The 12599-nt window shown below is 55.1% G+C and overlaps 1 protein-coding gene and 1 non-coding gene across 2 annotated transcripts; both read left to right on the plus strand.

Moving 5' to 3' along the window:
- The first annotated feature begins 910 nt into the window (after positions 1-910).
- Positions 911-10529, plus strand: EEF2 (eukaryotic translation elongation factor 2). Its single transcript, XM_060094587.1, has 15 exons — positions 911-1013; positions 2040-2254; positions 3140-3321; positions 3413-3624; positions 4120-4298; positions 4392-4497; positions 4997-5110; positions 5358-5496; positions 5616-5811; positions 6457-6715; positions 7156-7263; positions 8082-8435; positions 8673-8855; positions 8938-9070; positions 9808-10529. Exons 1-15 carry the CDS (start codon positions 1011-1013, stop codon positions 9999-10001), a joined length of 2577 nt encoding a protein of 858 aa, XP_059950570.1. The 5' UTR covers positions 911-1010; the 3' UTR covers positions 10002-10529.
- On the plus strand, positions 3978-4042 carry LOC132487294 (small nucleolar RNA SNORD37). The gene has a single exon (XR_009531582.1). It is a non-coding gene; the product is annotated as a small nucleolar RNA SNORD37 (small nucleolar RNA).
- Positions 10530-12599: the final 2070 nt, after the last annotated feature.

Below are 12599 nucleotides of genomic sequence, written 5' to 3' on the forward strand. Positions count from 1 at the left end.
AATGCAAAATAGTCTTCCTGCGCCTCCCCCTGGAGAGAAAATGAAGTAGAAAATGAGATTGCGCATGTAGAAAAGCGCTTAGCCCCCGTGCTTGCGACAGGGCAAACCAGTACCTGAAATGTGTTTTATTAATAGTAATGATAGCTAATTAAAATAGCTGACGTGTATTGAGAACTGTGTCAGGCACGGAGCTAATCCCTGTACATATATTTAGTGAATTTTACTCTCCCCCAGTGAGGTCGTACTGATGACCCCACTGCGCAGAAAAGGAAACTGAAGAATAGAAAAATACGAGTATCTACTGTAAGAACACTTAAAGTGGTGGAGCTAATAAGGTGTTTTGTTCACTGGTATATCCACAACACCTATAGCAGTGCCTGGTATAGTAGACGCTCAATCTGTCTTTGTGGAATAAATGAGTGATTAATACCTGCCTTTAAAAAAGCTTTTTTTTTCTTGTAAATAGGTAGTTGCAAAAATGGTACTGAGAGGTCCCTAGTACTCTTAAGCCCTGTACTGTCATCTTACCTAACATCAAACGGAGGAAGTTAACCTTGGTGCAATCTACAGACCCTATTAATATTGTAATCTGCTTTTAATAGGAGTGCTTGGCACTTTGCAGACTGATATAGTTGCTATGATGTGGTTAATATTCTCAGCTAAAACGGCTCTTCGCGTTTTGCACCTAAGTATTGCATCCGGTAGGCGTGCACCCTGCACCGGGCGGACCACGCCCCAGGGAAAATCCAAGTGTGGAACGCAGACCCTCTATATTAGAGCAGCGGCGCCGACGCCTAAGGGTTACCCTGTGGGAGGCCGTTCATGCGCCTGCGCGGGGCGTCGCTTCGCCCCGCCCCAGAAGCGGGGGTCAGATGACCCGCCCAACCGGCGTCGGCCTATAAAAGCTTGGGTGTTGACGTCAGCGTTCTCTTCCGCCGTCGTCGCCGCCATCGTCGGCGCGGCTAGCCACAGTCGGATCTACCTGGGAGAATCCACCGCCATCCGCCACCATGGTGAGCAGCGCTGTTCAGCGGGCGGCCTGAATCGGCGGCGGGGCCTCCGTAGGGCTGGCCCTACCAGGCCTGGAGAGCTGTGGCCTCCCTGACGGAGAGGAGACATGGCGGCGGCGGGGCCGGCGGGCCCGGGGCTGGGGAAGCGGCTGCCGCCATGTCTGCGCGGTGCACTGCTAGCCGAGCTCCGCTTCCGGGGGCGCCGCCGCCTCCAGGACCCCGGGCCCGGCTGAAGCTGGGGCGGAGGCGGGGCGGGGGGTATGATGATGTGGCAGATGCTGTAATGGCGGGTGCCGCGGTGCGAGCGGGGAGAGGGGAGCCGCCTTATGTAACCCGTGGGCTGGGAGTTTGAGTCCGATTTTCTGTCGGGAGCCGGGGGCGGCAAGGAAATGGCAAAAGGAGAGGAGTAAGACCTTTAGAAGCGTCTCGTCTTCTGACGTTGTGTAACCTTGGTTCTTCCTGTAACTCCCAATTGTGAACACCTGATTCCAAGAACCACGAGGTGGAGGCTCCTGCCTGTTAGGGCTGCGCAAGCCTCCCACCCGACCGGGGGTGGCATAGTTAAGAATCAGGGGCGGGGTGCGTGGCTCTACCTGATTGACCCCCCCCCCACCCTGCACAGCGAGAGGTGACCTTGGATTTTAAAGAGCCCCTTTGGTTGGGGGACGACTGGGGGTATAACCAGTGGCAACACGGTGGGGGGACCTTCAGCTGGACCCCAGATACGCCAGCATACTATAAAGGAAATCTGTTGTCACTCTTTGAGACTTAGTCCCCAGTACTCATTCTGGGTTGTCACTCTGGGTTGTGACAACAACCAGCGTCTGGCTATTCAGGGACGGGGTGAATTGCACTTTTAAAGGAGTGTCAACAAAGAAAGGGGGGATCTGGGTGGGAGTTGAGGCAGCGCCAGGACCAGCTCCCTCTGGCCATGGCCTAGCAGTCTATTGATCAAGGTCTCAGTGCCAAGCCTCATTCCTGGAGTGCGGGGCCATTCTGAGCCTCCCCCCCCCCCCCGTCTCCGCCCAGGTGAACTTCACAGTAGACCAGATCCGGGCCATCATGGACAAGAAGGCCAACATCCGAAACATGTCCGTCATCGCCCACGTGGACCATGGCAAGTCCACTCTGACGGACTCCCTGGTGTGCAAGGCGGGTATCATCGCCTCCGCCCGGGCTGGGGAGACCCGCTTCACTGACACCCGGAAGGACGAGCAGGAGCGTTGCATCACTATCAAGTCGACGTGAGCAAAGCCTTAACGCCCTCTGGACAGGGAGGGGGGAGGTGCTTACTCTTGAGTCCTTGGGCGGTGGGTAGGGAGGATAGACAGTAGTCAGCCCTTTCCTGACCGGTTTCTGGGGAGATGAGCATGTTGGGGCTGGGTTTTTGGACTGTGAGGGACAATGGGGCTTCAGCTAGTGAGATGGGAACCTTTGTCTCCTGTTGGAGAGGCACAGTGATGGGGTGGTATTAAGGGGATTTGGAGAGGGGGGGGCCAAGGGGCTCTTGGCATTGTCTGGAGAAGGCTGGGTGGGTGCTGCTGGCATCCAAGGATACTGCTAAAGGCCTTGCCTTGCCTGTGGTCGCCCCCTGTGAGTTTTCTGGCCCCAGATGTTAAGAGGGTGAGAAAACTCCCCTCCCCCGCAAAAAAAAAGGCTGTAACAACAGTTGTCTTCATCTGGTAACATCTCCTTGGTCATGGGCTCTGAGGGAGGGAAGGGTGAAAGGTAGTCTTTGGGGTTTCTGGATCTTGCCTGATTGTGTAGCTGCTCTTTGAAATCAGGTGTGTTGAGCTTGAGAGGAACCAGGTGGGCTCTGGTACCATTGCACCTGTACCAGGGAGGTGGTGGTTCCCAGCAGAGGGTGCTGCAGAGGTAAATGTCCCTGGATAGGATAGCTCTTGTGTGGGAAGTCTGCAGTTCATCTCTAGAGATGAGTAATGCAGGAGGAGGAGACAGGTTGCAGCATCTGTCTGGTTTTTTACTGGATTGCAGCCTCACTTCAGAATCAAGAGCATCCACCCCGACTCCTGTGGGCAGGAACCTGATGGACCAGAGGGCTAGTGGGAGCAGGTTAGGAGCCAGGCTGAGGTGTGCTTCCATCTGGGTAACCTGTCCCAATCTCTCAGGGCCATTTCCCTCTTCTACGAGCTCTCAGAGAATGACTTGAACTTCATCAAGCAGAGCAAGGATGGCTCTGGCTTCCTCATCAACCTCATTGACTCCCCTGGGCACGTGGACTTCTCCTCAGAGGTGACAGCCGCCCTCCGTGTCACCGATGGTGCCTTGGTGGTGGTGGACTGCGTGTCGGGTAAGCAGCAGGCTTCCCCACGGATGGCGGGGAACCTGGGGCTGTCCCCTCTTTGGCCGACGGAGACGCCTTATCCCCTGCTGGTCCACAGGCGTGTGCGTGCAGACAGAGACGGTGCTGCGCCAGGCCATTGCCGAGCGCATCAAGCCTGTGCTGATGATGAACAAGATGGACCGGGCCCTGCTTGAGCTGCAGCTGGAGCCCGAGGAGCTCTACCAGACCTTCCAGCGCATCGTGGAGAATGTCAACGTCATCATCTCCACCTATGGGGAGGGCGAGAGCGGCCCCATGGGCAACATCATGGTAGGATTGCCTGATTGCTGAAGTCGGGGTCCCTTGGCGGATTGCTATCTCCTGCTGTGTTCCTAGTACCCCCTCCCGCTTCTCCCACCGGGTGGGCAGCCTTCCTCATGCAGACTGGAAGGGTTGTGGTCTTCTCCTTGAGGGCTACCCTTGGGAAACCACTGTTGTGAAGCCATGGCCTCCTGGGGATTCTTGGGAGGTTGGAAGGTGAGGTTGCCGGGAACCTTGGAATGGCAAGAAGGTTGGACTTCGGTGGAGGCTTTGGGGTAGCGGCTCAGCCTGCTAACGGGGGCATGGGGCAGTGCCTGTGGCATCGCGCACCCCCTCGTGATGGGGGCAGAGCTGGGCACCCTGTACATGATGACTAAAATTTCTTCACTTTGACCTGACGGCTCTTGAAGAAATCCAGTGTCTGAGGGCTGGGGTGCTTGGGGACTTCGTAGATGTGGTTTGTGTCCAACTGTTCCAACTCACAGCTTTCTCCTGCCCTCTCAGATTGACCCTGTCCTTGGTACTGTCGGCTTTGGGTCTGGTCTCCACGGCTGGGCCTTCACTCTGAAGCAGTTTGCAGAGATGTACGTGGCCAAGTTTGCCGCCAAGGGCGAGGGCCAGCTGGGGCCTGCTGAGCGGGCCAAGAAGGTGGAGGACATGATGAAGAAGCTGTGGGGAGACCGGTGAGTGCTGGAGACACAGCTGAAGTGTCTATGGGGTCCTTCACACCCACATCCCCCCAGATTGCCTAACTTGGGTTGAGCCTTCTCTGACAGGTACTTTGATCCAGCCAATGGCAAATTCAGCAAGTCAGCTAACAGCCCAGATGGCAAGAAGCTGCCGCGGACATTCTGCCAGCTCATCCTGGACCCCATCTTCAAGGTGAGCTGACGTGTGCTTGATAGGTAGGCATCCCCAGGGCTGTCCTTGGGCTCCCTGAGAATCTGATACCCAGCCTGCTGCAGCCAGTAGCAAGATGCCATGGGGCAAGGCAGGGCCAGGCTGCAGAGGCAGCTCCTGGGACAAGGATGAGGCGGCATGAGGTCAGAACGCCCTCAGGGTTCCACCCTGACAGGGAAGTCTCCCCGACCCCTGGGCTTCAGCATCGGGGACCATCAGCCTCCCTGACCAGGCAGCAGGTGAGATGAGGTAGGAGGGTCTATGCTTTGCAAGCCTGTGAGTTTAGTGAGTGTATGCTCAATGTCTGAAAATAGAAAAGGGTTTTTTTAATCTGTTGAGAAGTGTCCCCGTGATTTGCTTAATTGGGTCAGGCCTTTGGCGGTAAGCGAAGATGGCCTTTAAAGCTCCAGAGCAGGAAGCAGGTAGCTTCAGGCTTCCAGTATGTTCCCAAACCCACTTTGCCATGTCTCTTGGGTGTCAGGTGTTTGATGCAATCATGAATTTCAAGAAGGAGGAGACGGCAAAACTAATTGAAAAACTGGACATCAAGTTGGACAGTGAAGATAAGGACAAAGAAGGCAAACCACTTCTGAAGGTGAGTGGAGCGGCCATCCTGTGAGTCCCCATCCCAGCTTGAGTGCCATTTTCTCAGGTAATCAGACAGCTGGCTGTAAGGGTCTCAGTCAGGGCTCCACACTGGGCCCAGGCTTATATTAGAAGTATCACCAGCAGGAGCCCTGTCACCAGCAGAGGTGGGTAGGAGACATCAGGTGTTTTACACTGCTCTTCTAGATTCTTTCTCAAGTCATTTTTTTTCCCCTCTCTCACATCCCTTCCTTTAGGCAGTGATGCGCCGCTGGCTACCTGCCGGGGATGCCTTGCTGCAGATGATTACCATCCACCTGCCCTCCCCTGTGACGGCCCAGAAGTACCGCTGTGAGCTCCTGTACGAGGGGCCCCCAGACGACGAGGCCGCCATGGGTACGTGGGGCGTGCCTGCACCCCGGGGTTAGAACGCTGGGCAGAGCTGCAGAATTCTGGAAAGCTGAGCTGCCAGGGAATCAGTTTTCCCTGTGGCGGGTTACTTTCTCTCTCCTCAGGCATTAAAAGCTGTGATCCCAAAGGCCCTCTTATGATGTACATTTCCAAAATGGTGCCGACCTCTGACAAAGGTCGGTTCTATGCCTTCGGCCGGGTCTTCTCAGGGCTGGTGTCCACCGGCCTGAAGGTCAGGATCATGGGGCCCAACTACACACCCGGGAAGAAGGAAGACCTATACCTGAAGCCAATCCAGAGGTGAGGTGCTCTGTGAGGCAGAGGGTGCCCAGCAGCCTCCCTTCCGCCCCTCAGGCCAGTGAAGGGGGAAGGGTGAGGGTTATCTGAAAGTAGACTTGGCCAGGGGAGGCCCACCAGGAAATAGTGTCTCCTCCCCACTAGGGATTCACAGTGAGACACAGCCTGGAGTTGGGAAGCAGTTAGGCTGAAATTATGGTGGCAGCATACATTTTAAAATACCCAGAGAGCAGGCTCTGACCCCAGAGATGTCACGTGGTGGGTGGCCACCCAGTCGCTGCTTCAGGTGTGGGTAATGGGAAGACAGCCTCCATTCCTGCTAGTTCCTCAGGGCCCTGACTGTACTACGACCTACGAGTGCCGCTGGTTTCCCCGTGGCCCGCATGTCCGGCCTGGGTCAGGGTGCAGAGTCCTGCACAGGGCACGTGTTAATGAGCAGGTGGCTCTGTTCTGGTGTGTAGGAGCCAGAGCTGTCACTGAGACCTGGGTCGCAAGATAGATTCAGGGCTTGGCCCAGGGTGGGATGGCACTGTCCCTCCAGACAGGAAGACAGCCGCAGGCTCCAAGACAAAGGAGGCTTGTCTTTTGGCCGTTTGGTCATCTGCCACCCTGGTGCCAATGCATTGTGGCCTTCTCTGTCTCCCCCAGGACGATCCTAATGATGGGCCGCTATGTTGAGCCCATCGAGGACGTGCCTTGTGGCAACATCGTGGGCCTGGTGGGCGTGGACCAGTTCCTGGTGAAGACAGGCACCATCACCACCTTCGAGCACGCCCACAACATGCGGGTGATGAAGTTCAGTGTGAGCCCTGTTGTCAGGGTGGCCGTGGAGGCCAAGAACCCGGCCGACCTGCCCAAGCTGGTGGAGGGCCTGAAGCGGCTGGCCAAGTCAGACCCCATGGTGCAGGTGGGTGCGCCCCGGCCTTAGGCGACCCCTGCGCCAGGGGTTTGTTGCCTTATGTGGTGTGGCTGAGCCGGAAAGATTCCGTTGGCTTCTCACACAAGTAGAGATTCCGTGTTGAGAAAACCAGCTGTGCTGGGTACACCTGCCCTGGCAGAGGTGCTGCCCTTAATTTAAGTGGTGGTTTTCCACCCAGGAACCCAATTTCTTTCGTAGGCTGCTTGGGTCTTTACAGGCTGGTTGTGCACGGAGGGTCCTTACAGAAGGTTAATGTTGAAAACGAGTAAAGAGGACCCTGCTATCTTCCCCTCAAAACCCCATTTTGGGAGTCTGCCTTTTCCATCTGGAGGGAAGCTTGGAGCCCGCTTTCCACCTGTCCCTAAGCCCTTGGGTTTCCCACATTTGTCCCGGGGTCTGTGCTCAGGCTGACACGTGGCCCTTTTCAGTGCATCATTGAGGAGTCCGGGGAGCACATTATCGCGGGTGCCGGGGAGCTGCACCTGGAGATCTGCCTCAAGGACCTGGAGGAGGACCATGCCTGCATTCCCATCAAGGTGAGGCCTGGCACTGCTCTGGTGACCGGAGGCCCGCTGTCCCCAGGATGGAGGGGCCGGTGGAGAGCACAGACCTGGGTCCAGGTTGGGCTCTGAGGGGCCCATTGACTGGGGCACTCAGTTCTCTGTCCTTCCATCCGTTACTGCCAGGTGATATGTGCTGTCCGTGACACCAGCAGCTTAGATGTGTTGGCAAGGCTGGAGTTTGAGCGGTCTGCTTCTTAAATTTTTTAAAAAGCTCTTGGGAAGTGCAGACACTGAGGCTTACGTAGCCGGCCCCACGCCCAGCTGGTGCGTTCTGGTTTCCATTCTCTCCCTTTTTTTCCCCACAGAACTGAGCGCAGATCTGTGTCTGTTCTTAGACCTGGATTTGGGTTTCTTTACGTGTGGTTCTCCTTGTAAAGTTTCTGTGTTTTCGTTTCTTTCCTTATAGGAATGAAATTTTCTTTTTTCATGTACGGTGACAGCTTTTCCCCATTGTTCTCTATGTTAGAAAACTTATATGCTGGGGTGTGGGGTTAGGCCTAGCACTTGTATCTTTTGAGATTTTTTTCCCCGTTAATACCGCATATGTGGAGTTTCACTGTTTCACCAGCCCTCTTGGCAGTGGGCTTCCTCCTACAAGGGACTAGCTGCACACCTCATGTTTACACAGAAGACATGCATGGCTCTGTGCCGTGAGATCAAACGCGCTCTGCTTTCTGTGCCACTGCCACTGTTAAGTGGGCCTCGTTATTAGGAAGACCTTCTGTTAAGATGCCTCTCAGGTGTCTGGTTCCTGTGGCACACCTGACCTGACCTGCTTGCTCCTTTTGCAGAAATCCGACCCAGTTGTCTCGTACCGAGAGACTGTCAGTGAGGAGTCTAATGTGCTCTGCCTGTCCAAGTCCCCCAACAAGCACAACAGGCTGTACATGAAGGCACGGCCCTTCCCCGACGGCCTGGCCGAGGACATCGACAAGGGCGAGGTGTCTTCCCGCCAGGAGCTCAAGCAGCGGGCCCGCTACCTAGCCGAGAAGTACGAGTGGGACGTGGCCGAGGCCCGCAAGATCTGGTGCTTTGGCCCTGATGGCACCGGCCCCAACATCCTCACTGACATCACCAAGGGCGTGCAATACCTCAACGAGATCAAGGACAGCGTGGTGGCTGGCTTCCAGTGGGCCACCAAGGAGGTGAGGGGCCGCTCAGGCACGGCTCTGGTGGATTTGTCACTGGGGGGTCCTCCTGTCCTTGTTTGCCTATTGGCAAGGTGGGGCTGTGGTCCTGCCTCCTGGGAAGGGGACCCTAGGGAGGCTGAGATGGTCCCTGTCGGTGAGACCTGGAGGAGCTGGCACAGACAGTTCTGGCTGACCTGTTCTCAGGAGCTGCAGTAGAGGCGGTTTCTTGATGGTGTTCCCCTTCCTCCATAGGGGGCGCTGTGTGAGGAGAACATGCGGGGCGTGCGCTTCGACGTCCACGACGTGACACTGCACGCGGACGCCATTCACCGCGGGGGCGGCCAGATCATCCCCACGGCCCGGCGCTGCCTGTACGCCAGCGTGCTGACCGCCCAGCCCCGGCTCATGGAGCCCATCTACCTTGTGGAGATCCAGGTGGGGAGGCCTGGCCCTCCCAGCTGCTGCTCCCGGTCCCATCCTGCCCAACAGCTGCTAATAGTCTTTCTTTGCCTGACAGTGTCCGGAACAAGTGGTTGGTGGTATCTACGGTGTCCTGAACAGGAAGCGGGGCCATGTCTTTGAGGAGACCCAGGTGGCCGGCACCCCCATGTTTGTTGTGAAGGCCTACCTGCCTGTCAATGAGTCCTTTGGTGAGTGCCAGTCTGGTGTGGTCCTCAGATGCCCGCTGTCTTTGGGGTGGAGCCCAGCAGACATTCAGCCCATCTGGTCTAGGACGGGACCCAGTTCTTTTATCTTTTTTAATATTTATTTGGTCGTGCTGGGTCTTAGTTGCGGTAGGCTTGCTCCTTAGTTGTGGCATGTGAACTTAGTTGCGGCATTCATGTGGGCTCTCTAGTTTACTGACCGGGGATTGAACCTGGGCCCCCTGCATTGGGAGCGTGGAATCTTAACCATTGTGCCACCAGGGAAGTCCCAGGGGCCCAGTTTTTTCTCGTGCATGGCACAGGGTGGGTCTGATGGGAGCTGTTGCTTTCTGCATCGCAGTTGAGGAGGAGGTGCCCTGTTTCTCATTTGGGCCTCTGGACTCTTGAATTAGGGGGAAGGTCCTTGGGCCTGTAAATCTTACAAGCAAAGCCTGCAGAGCAGCTGCACTGGAGCCTTGGTTCATCCTGAGAAGGAGCAGGTGGAGACCAGAGGCCCAGGAAGGGCTAGCCCTGCCTCACTTGTTAATCAGTAACCTTTGAGGGAGCCTTTGGGTGAGGGATAGGATAATGGGCCTGACTTCTGACATGAGTCAGGTAGTCTGGACTCAGTGATCCTCTGGTGTGGACCTGTGTTCCCACCTTCCCCTCCTGGCGGAGGCCAGGGAGCCGTAAGGCACCACACCTGGGCTTCCCTGTGAGTGCTGTCTCTGTGCCTCCTACAGGCTTCACCGCTGACCTGAGGTCCAACACGGGCGGCCAGGCCTTTCCCCAGTGTGTGTTCGACCACTGGCAGATCCTGCCCGGTGACCCCTTCGACAGCACCAGCCGCCCCAGCCAGGTGGTAGCAGAGACGCGCAAGCGCAAAGGCCTGAAGGAAGGCATCCCGGCCCTGGACAACTTCCTGGACAAGTTGTAGGCAGCTTCCCCGCAGCCTGCTGCCTGGTGGGACTCGGCGCAGCCCCTGCGCCCAGGGACAGGTGACCACAGCAAGAGCCCCACATTCTCCACGACACCTTGAGGCTGTCCAGACCCAGTAACGCTCTGCCTGACGAGTTTCCGGGGCCCACTCCATGCCATCGCTCAACATGAGCACTTGATGCCGTTTCTTTCGATATTTATTTCTAGATTTCAGAGGCAACAGAAGTGCCCTCACAGCAGGGACTTATCTGGCCGCTGGGGATGGGGGAGGAGATGGAACACCCGAAACCTTTTTTAAGAGGGAAATCCACATGTCCAAAAAAAGTTAAAAATAAACGCATTAAGAGGTTTATTTGGGTAAATGGCCCGTAGTGGATTTTCCTCCGGAAAGGGGGAAGGAACAAGCGGGTAGATGTTCTCTTTGGACAGAAGCTAGAAGGCAGGAAATCCTGTTCAGTGTCACCATGAGCACCTCCAGCTGTATTAGTGCCATTGGAATAATAAATTTGATATGGTGGTGATCGTGCATGCGTGTCCATGGTCTTTCTCCATCCGCTCAGGCTAGAATGGACTCCCTGTGCTGGTGAGCGAGGCTATTGGTGACGCTCCAATACACAGTGTTAAGTATCACCTCCAAATGTCATCCAGGGTTGAGGCAGAGGTCCAAGACTTCACGTGAGCCAGGCGAGTCCAGTTGTCCATCTGTCACGTGGGGCCAACCGGTGGAACTATCCTACATCTGTGCTGTCTGCAGGGACAGCCACTGGCCTCCGTGTCTACTGAGCGTTTGAGATGGGGGCAGTGCAGCCCAGGACCGTTAACTTTCAGCTGTAAACATTTCCATAGTCTGATGGCGCTGGTGCTGTCAGAGCAGTCAGTGCAGGCTGGGAAAATTGCCCAGGTACTCCGCTTTGTCCCATCAAAACTTCCCTGTGGTTACTGCAGTGCTGACTAGCACCCTGGGGGCTGATTTGTGCCTGGGTTGTGGGAGGAGCCTCAGTCCAACTTTCATGCTAGGAGCAGCTCTTTCAACAAACAGCAAGGATTCCTTTGTAGGATTCTCTGGATTTGTCCATTCAAACTTTACCCAAGATTTGTAATGTTATGCGTGGGTTATCACTACATGCCTGTCCTCAGGAAGGCGGATGGGGACAATGAGGTGCCGGTGTGGGGTTCCAGGCCAGGAGGGTGGCCATTGTGCTCCCAGGCTGCCCTAGACCTATACCTCCACTAATGCGTGTCTTGTTAAGGTATGGAAAGGGGAGGAAAAGAGTTGTAGAAACCTGATGAATGTTGCCTAGAGCCACATGACCAAGGTCAACATCAGTGATAAGTCAGGATGATAGTATGGACCTTTGATAAGGAGTGATGAAAATGGCACTGTATGGTCTTCCTCCCTAAAACCCATCACCCCTCTTTAACCATGAGAAAGATAAATCCCAATTGAGGGAGTAGACCAATCTTCAAAACTGTCATCAAAAACTGGAAAGTGTGAGAAGCTCAAAGCCCAGAGCAACCTAAGGAGATATAACTAAATGTGACGTGGGATCCTCGAACAGGAAAAGGACATTAGGGAAAAACAAGGAGCTCTGAATAAAGTACGGACTGGTTAATAACGTATCACTCTTGGTTCTTCAATGGTGACAAATACAAGATGTAATAGGGGAAACGATACGGGAGAAAGTGCTGCTTTAGCTGTGAACTGAAGTGTGCTTAGGAGTTAAAAGTGGAGGAAGGCAGTCCCCAGGCAGGAAGAAAGAGCTGGTGCCATTTCAATGAGATGTTTGAGGCGGGAAGGCAAATGGTGTTGGAGTGTAAAAGGGGGCGGGGGCGGGGGGGGATTGCACGAGGTTAGGGTAGCCAGCAAGGACCAAAAGACACAGGTCTGTGTCAGATGGTATCTGAGCTAGGTCAGCGTGGGCTTTGGGTTTGGGCCTCTCTTGGGATGAATCTCAGTTACGCCGTTGCCGGCAGTGTGACTCCGAGTGGGTTACCTAACCTCTCTGGGGTCTTGCTTCCCCAACTATAGAATGGATAAAATATTAATGTATTTTACCTCCTCGGGTTGTTGATTGGTACGCACTAAGATCAATGCTAGCTGTTATGTATCTTGAGCTTAAAAGGAGTCACAAAACAATCCTCAAGGGGCTTCCCTGGTTGGCGCAGTGGTTAAGAATCCGCCTGCCAATGCACAGGACACGGGTTCGAGCCGTGGTCTGGGAAGATCCCACATGCCGCGGAGCAACTAAGCCCTTGCGTCACAACTACTGAGCCTGCGTGCCACAACTACTGAAGCCCACGCGCTTAGAGCCCATGCTCCACAACAAGAGAAGCCACCGCAATGGGAAGCCCGCGCACCGCAACGAAGAGTAGCCCTTGCTCGCCACAACTAGAGAAAGTCCGCACTTAGCAACGAAGGCCCAACACAGCCAAAAATAAATACATAAATTAAAAAAAAATCCACAAGCATTAATGGCAACACCAGACCAATCTCCCAATTTGCATCTTTATGTATTTGGGATATGGTTAGCATTTTACAGAGAAGTAAACTGCTACTCAGGGACTAAAGCAGCCCAAGGGTTCACCTCAGGGGCTG

Source organism: Mesoplodon densirostris, chromosome 3 (genome assembly GCF_025265405.1).
Source record: "Mesoplodon densirostris isolate mMesDen1 chromosome 3, mMesDen1 primary haplotype, whole genome shotgun sequence".
Lineage (NCBI taxonomy): Eukaryota > Metazoa > Chordata > Mammalia > Artiodactyla > Ziphiidae > Mesoplodon > Mesoplodon densirostris.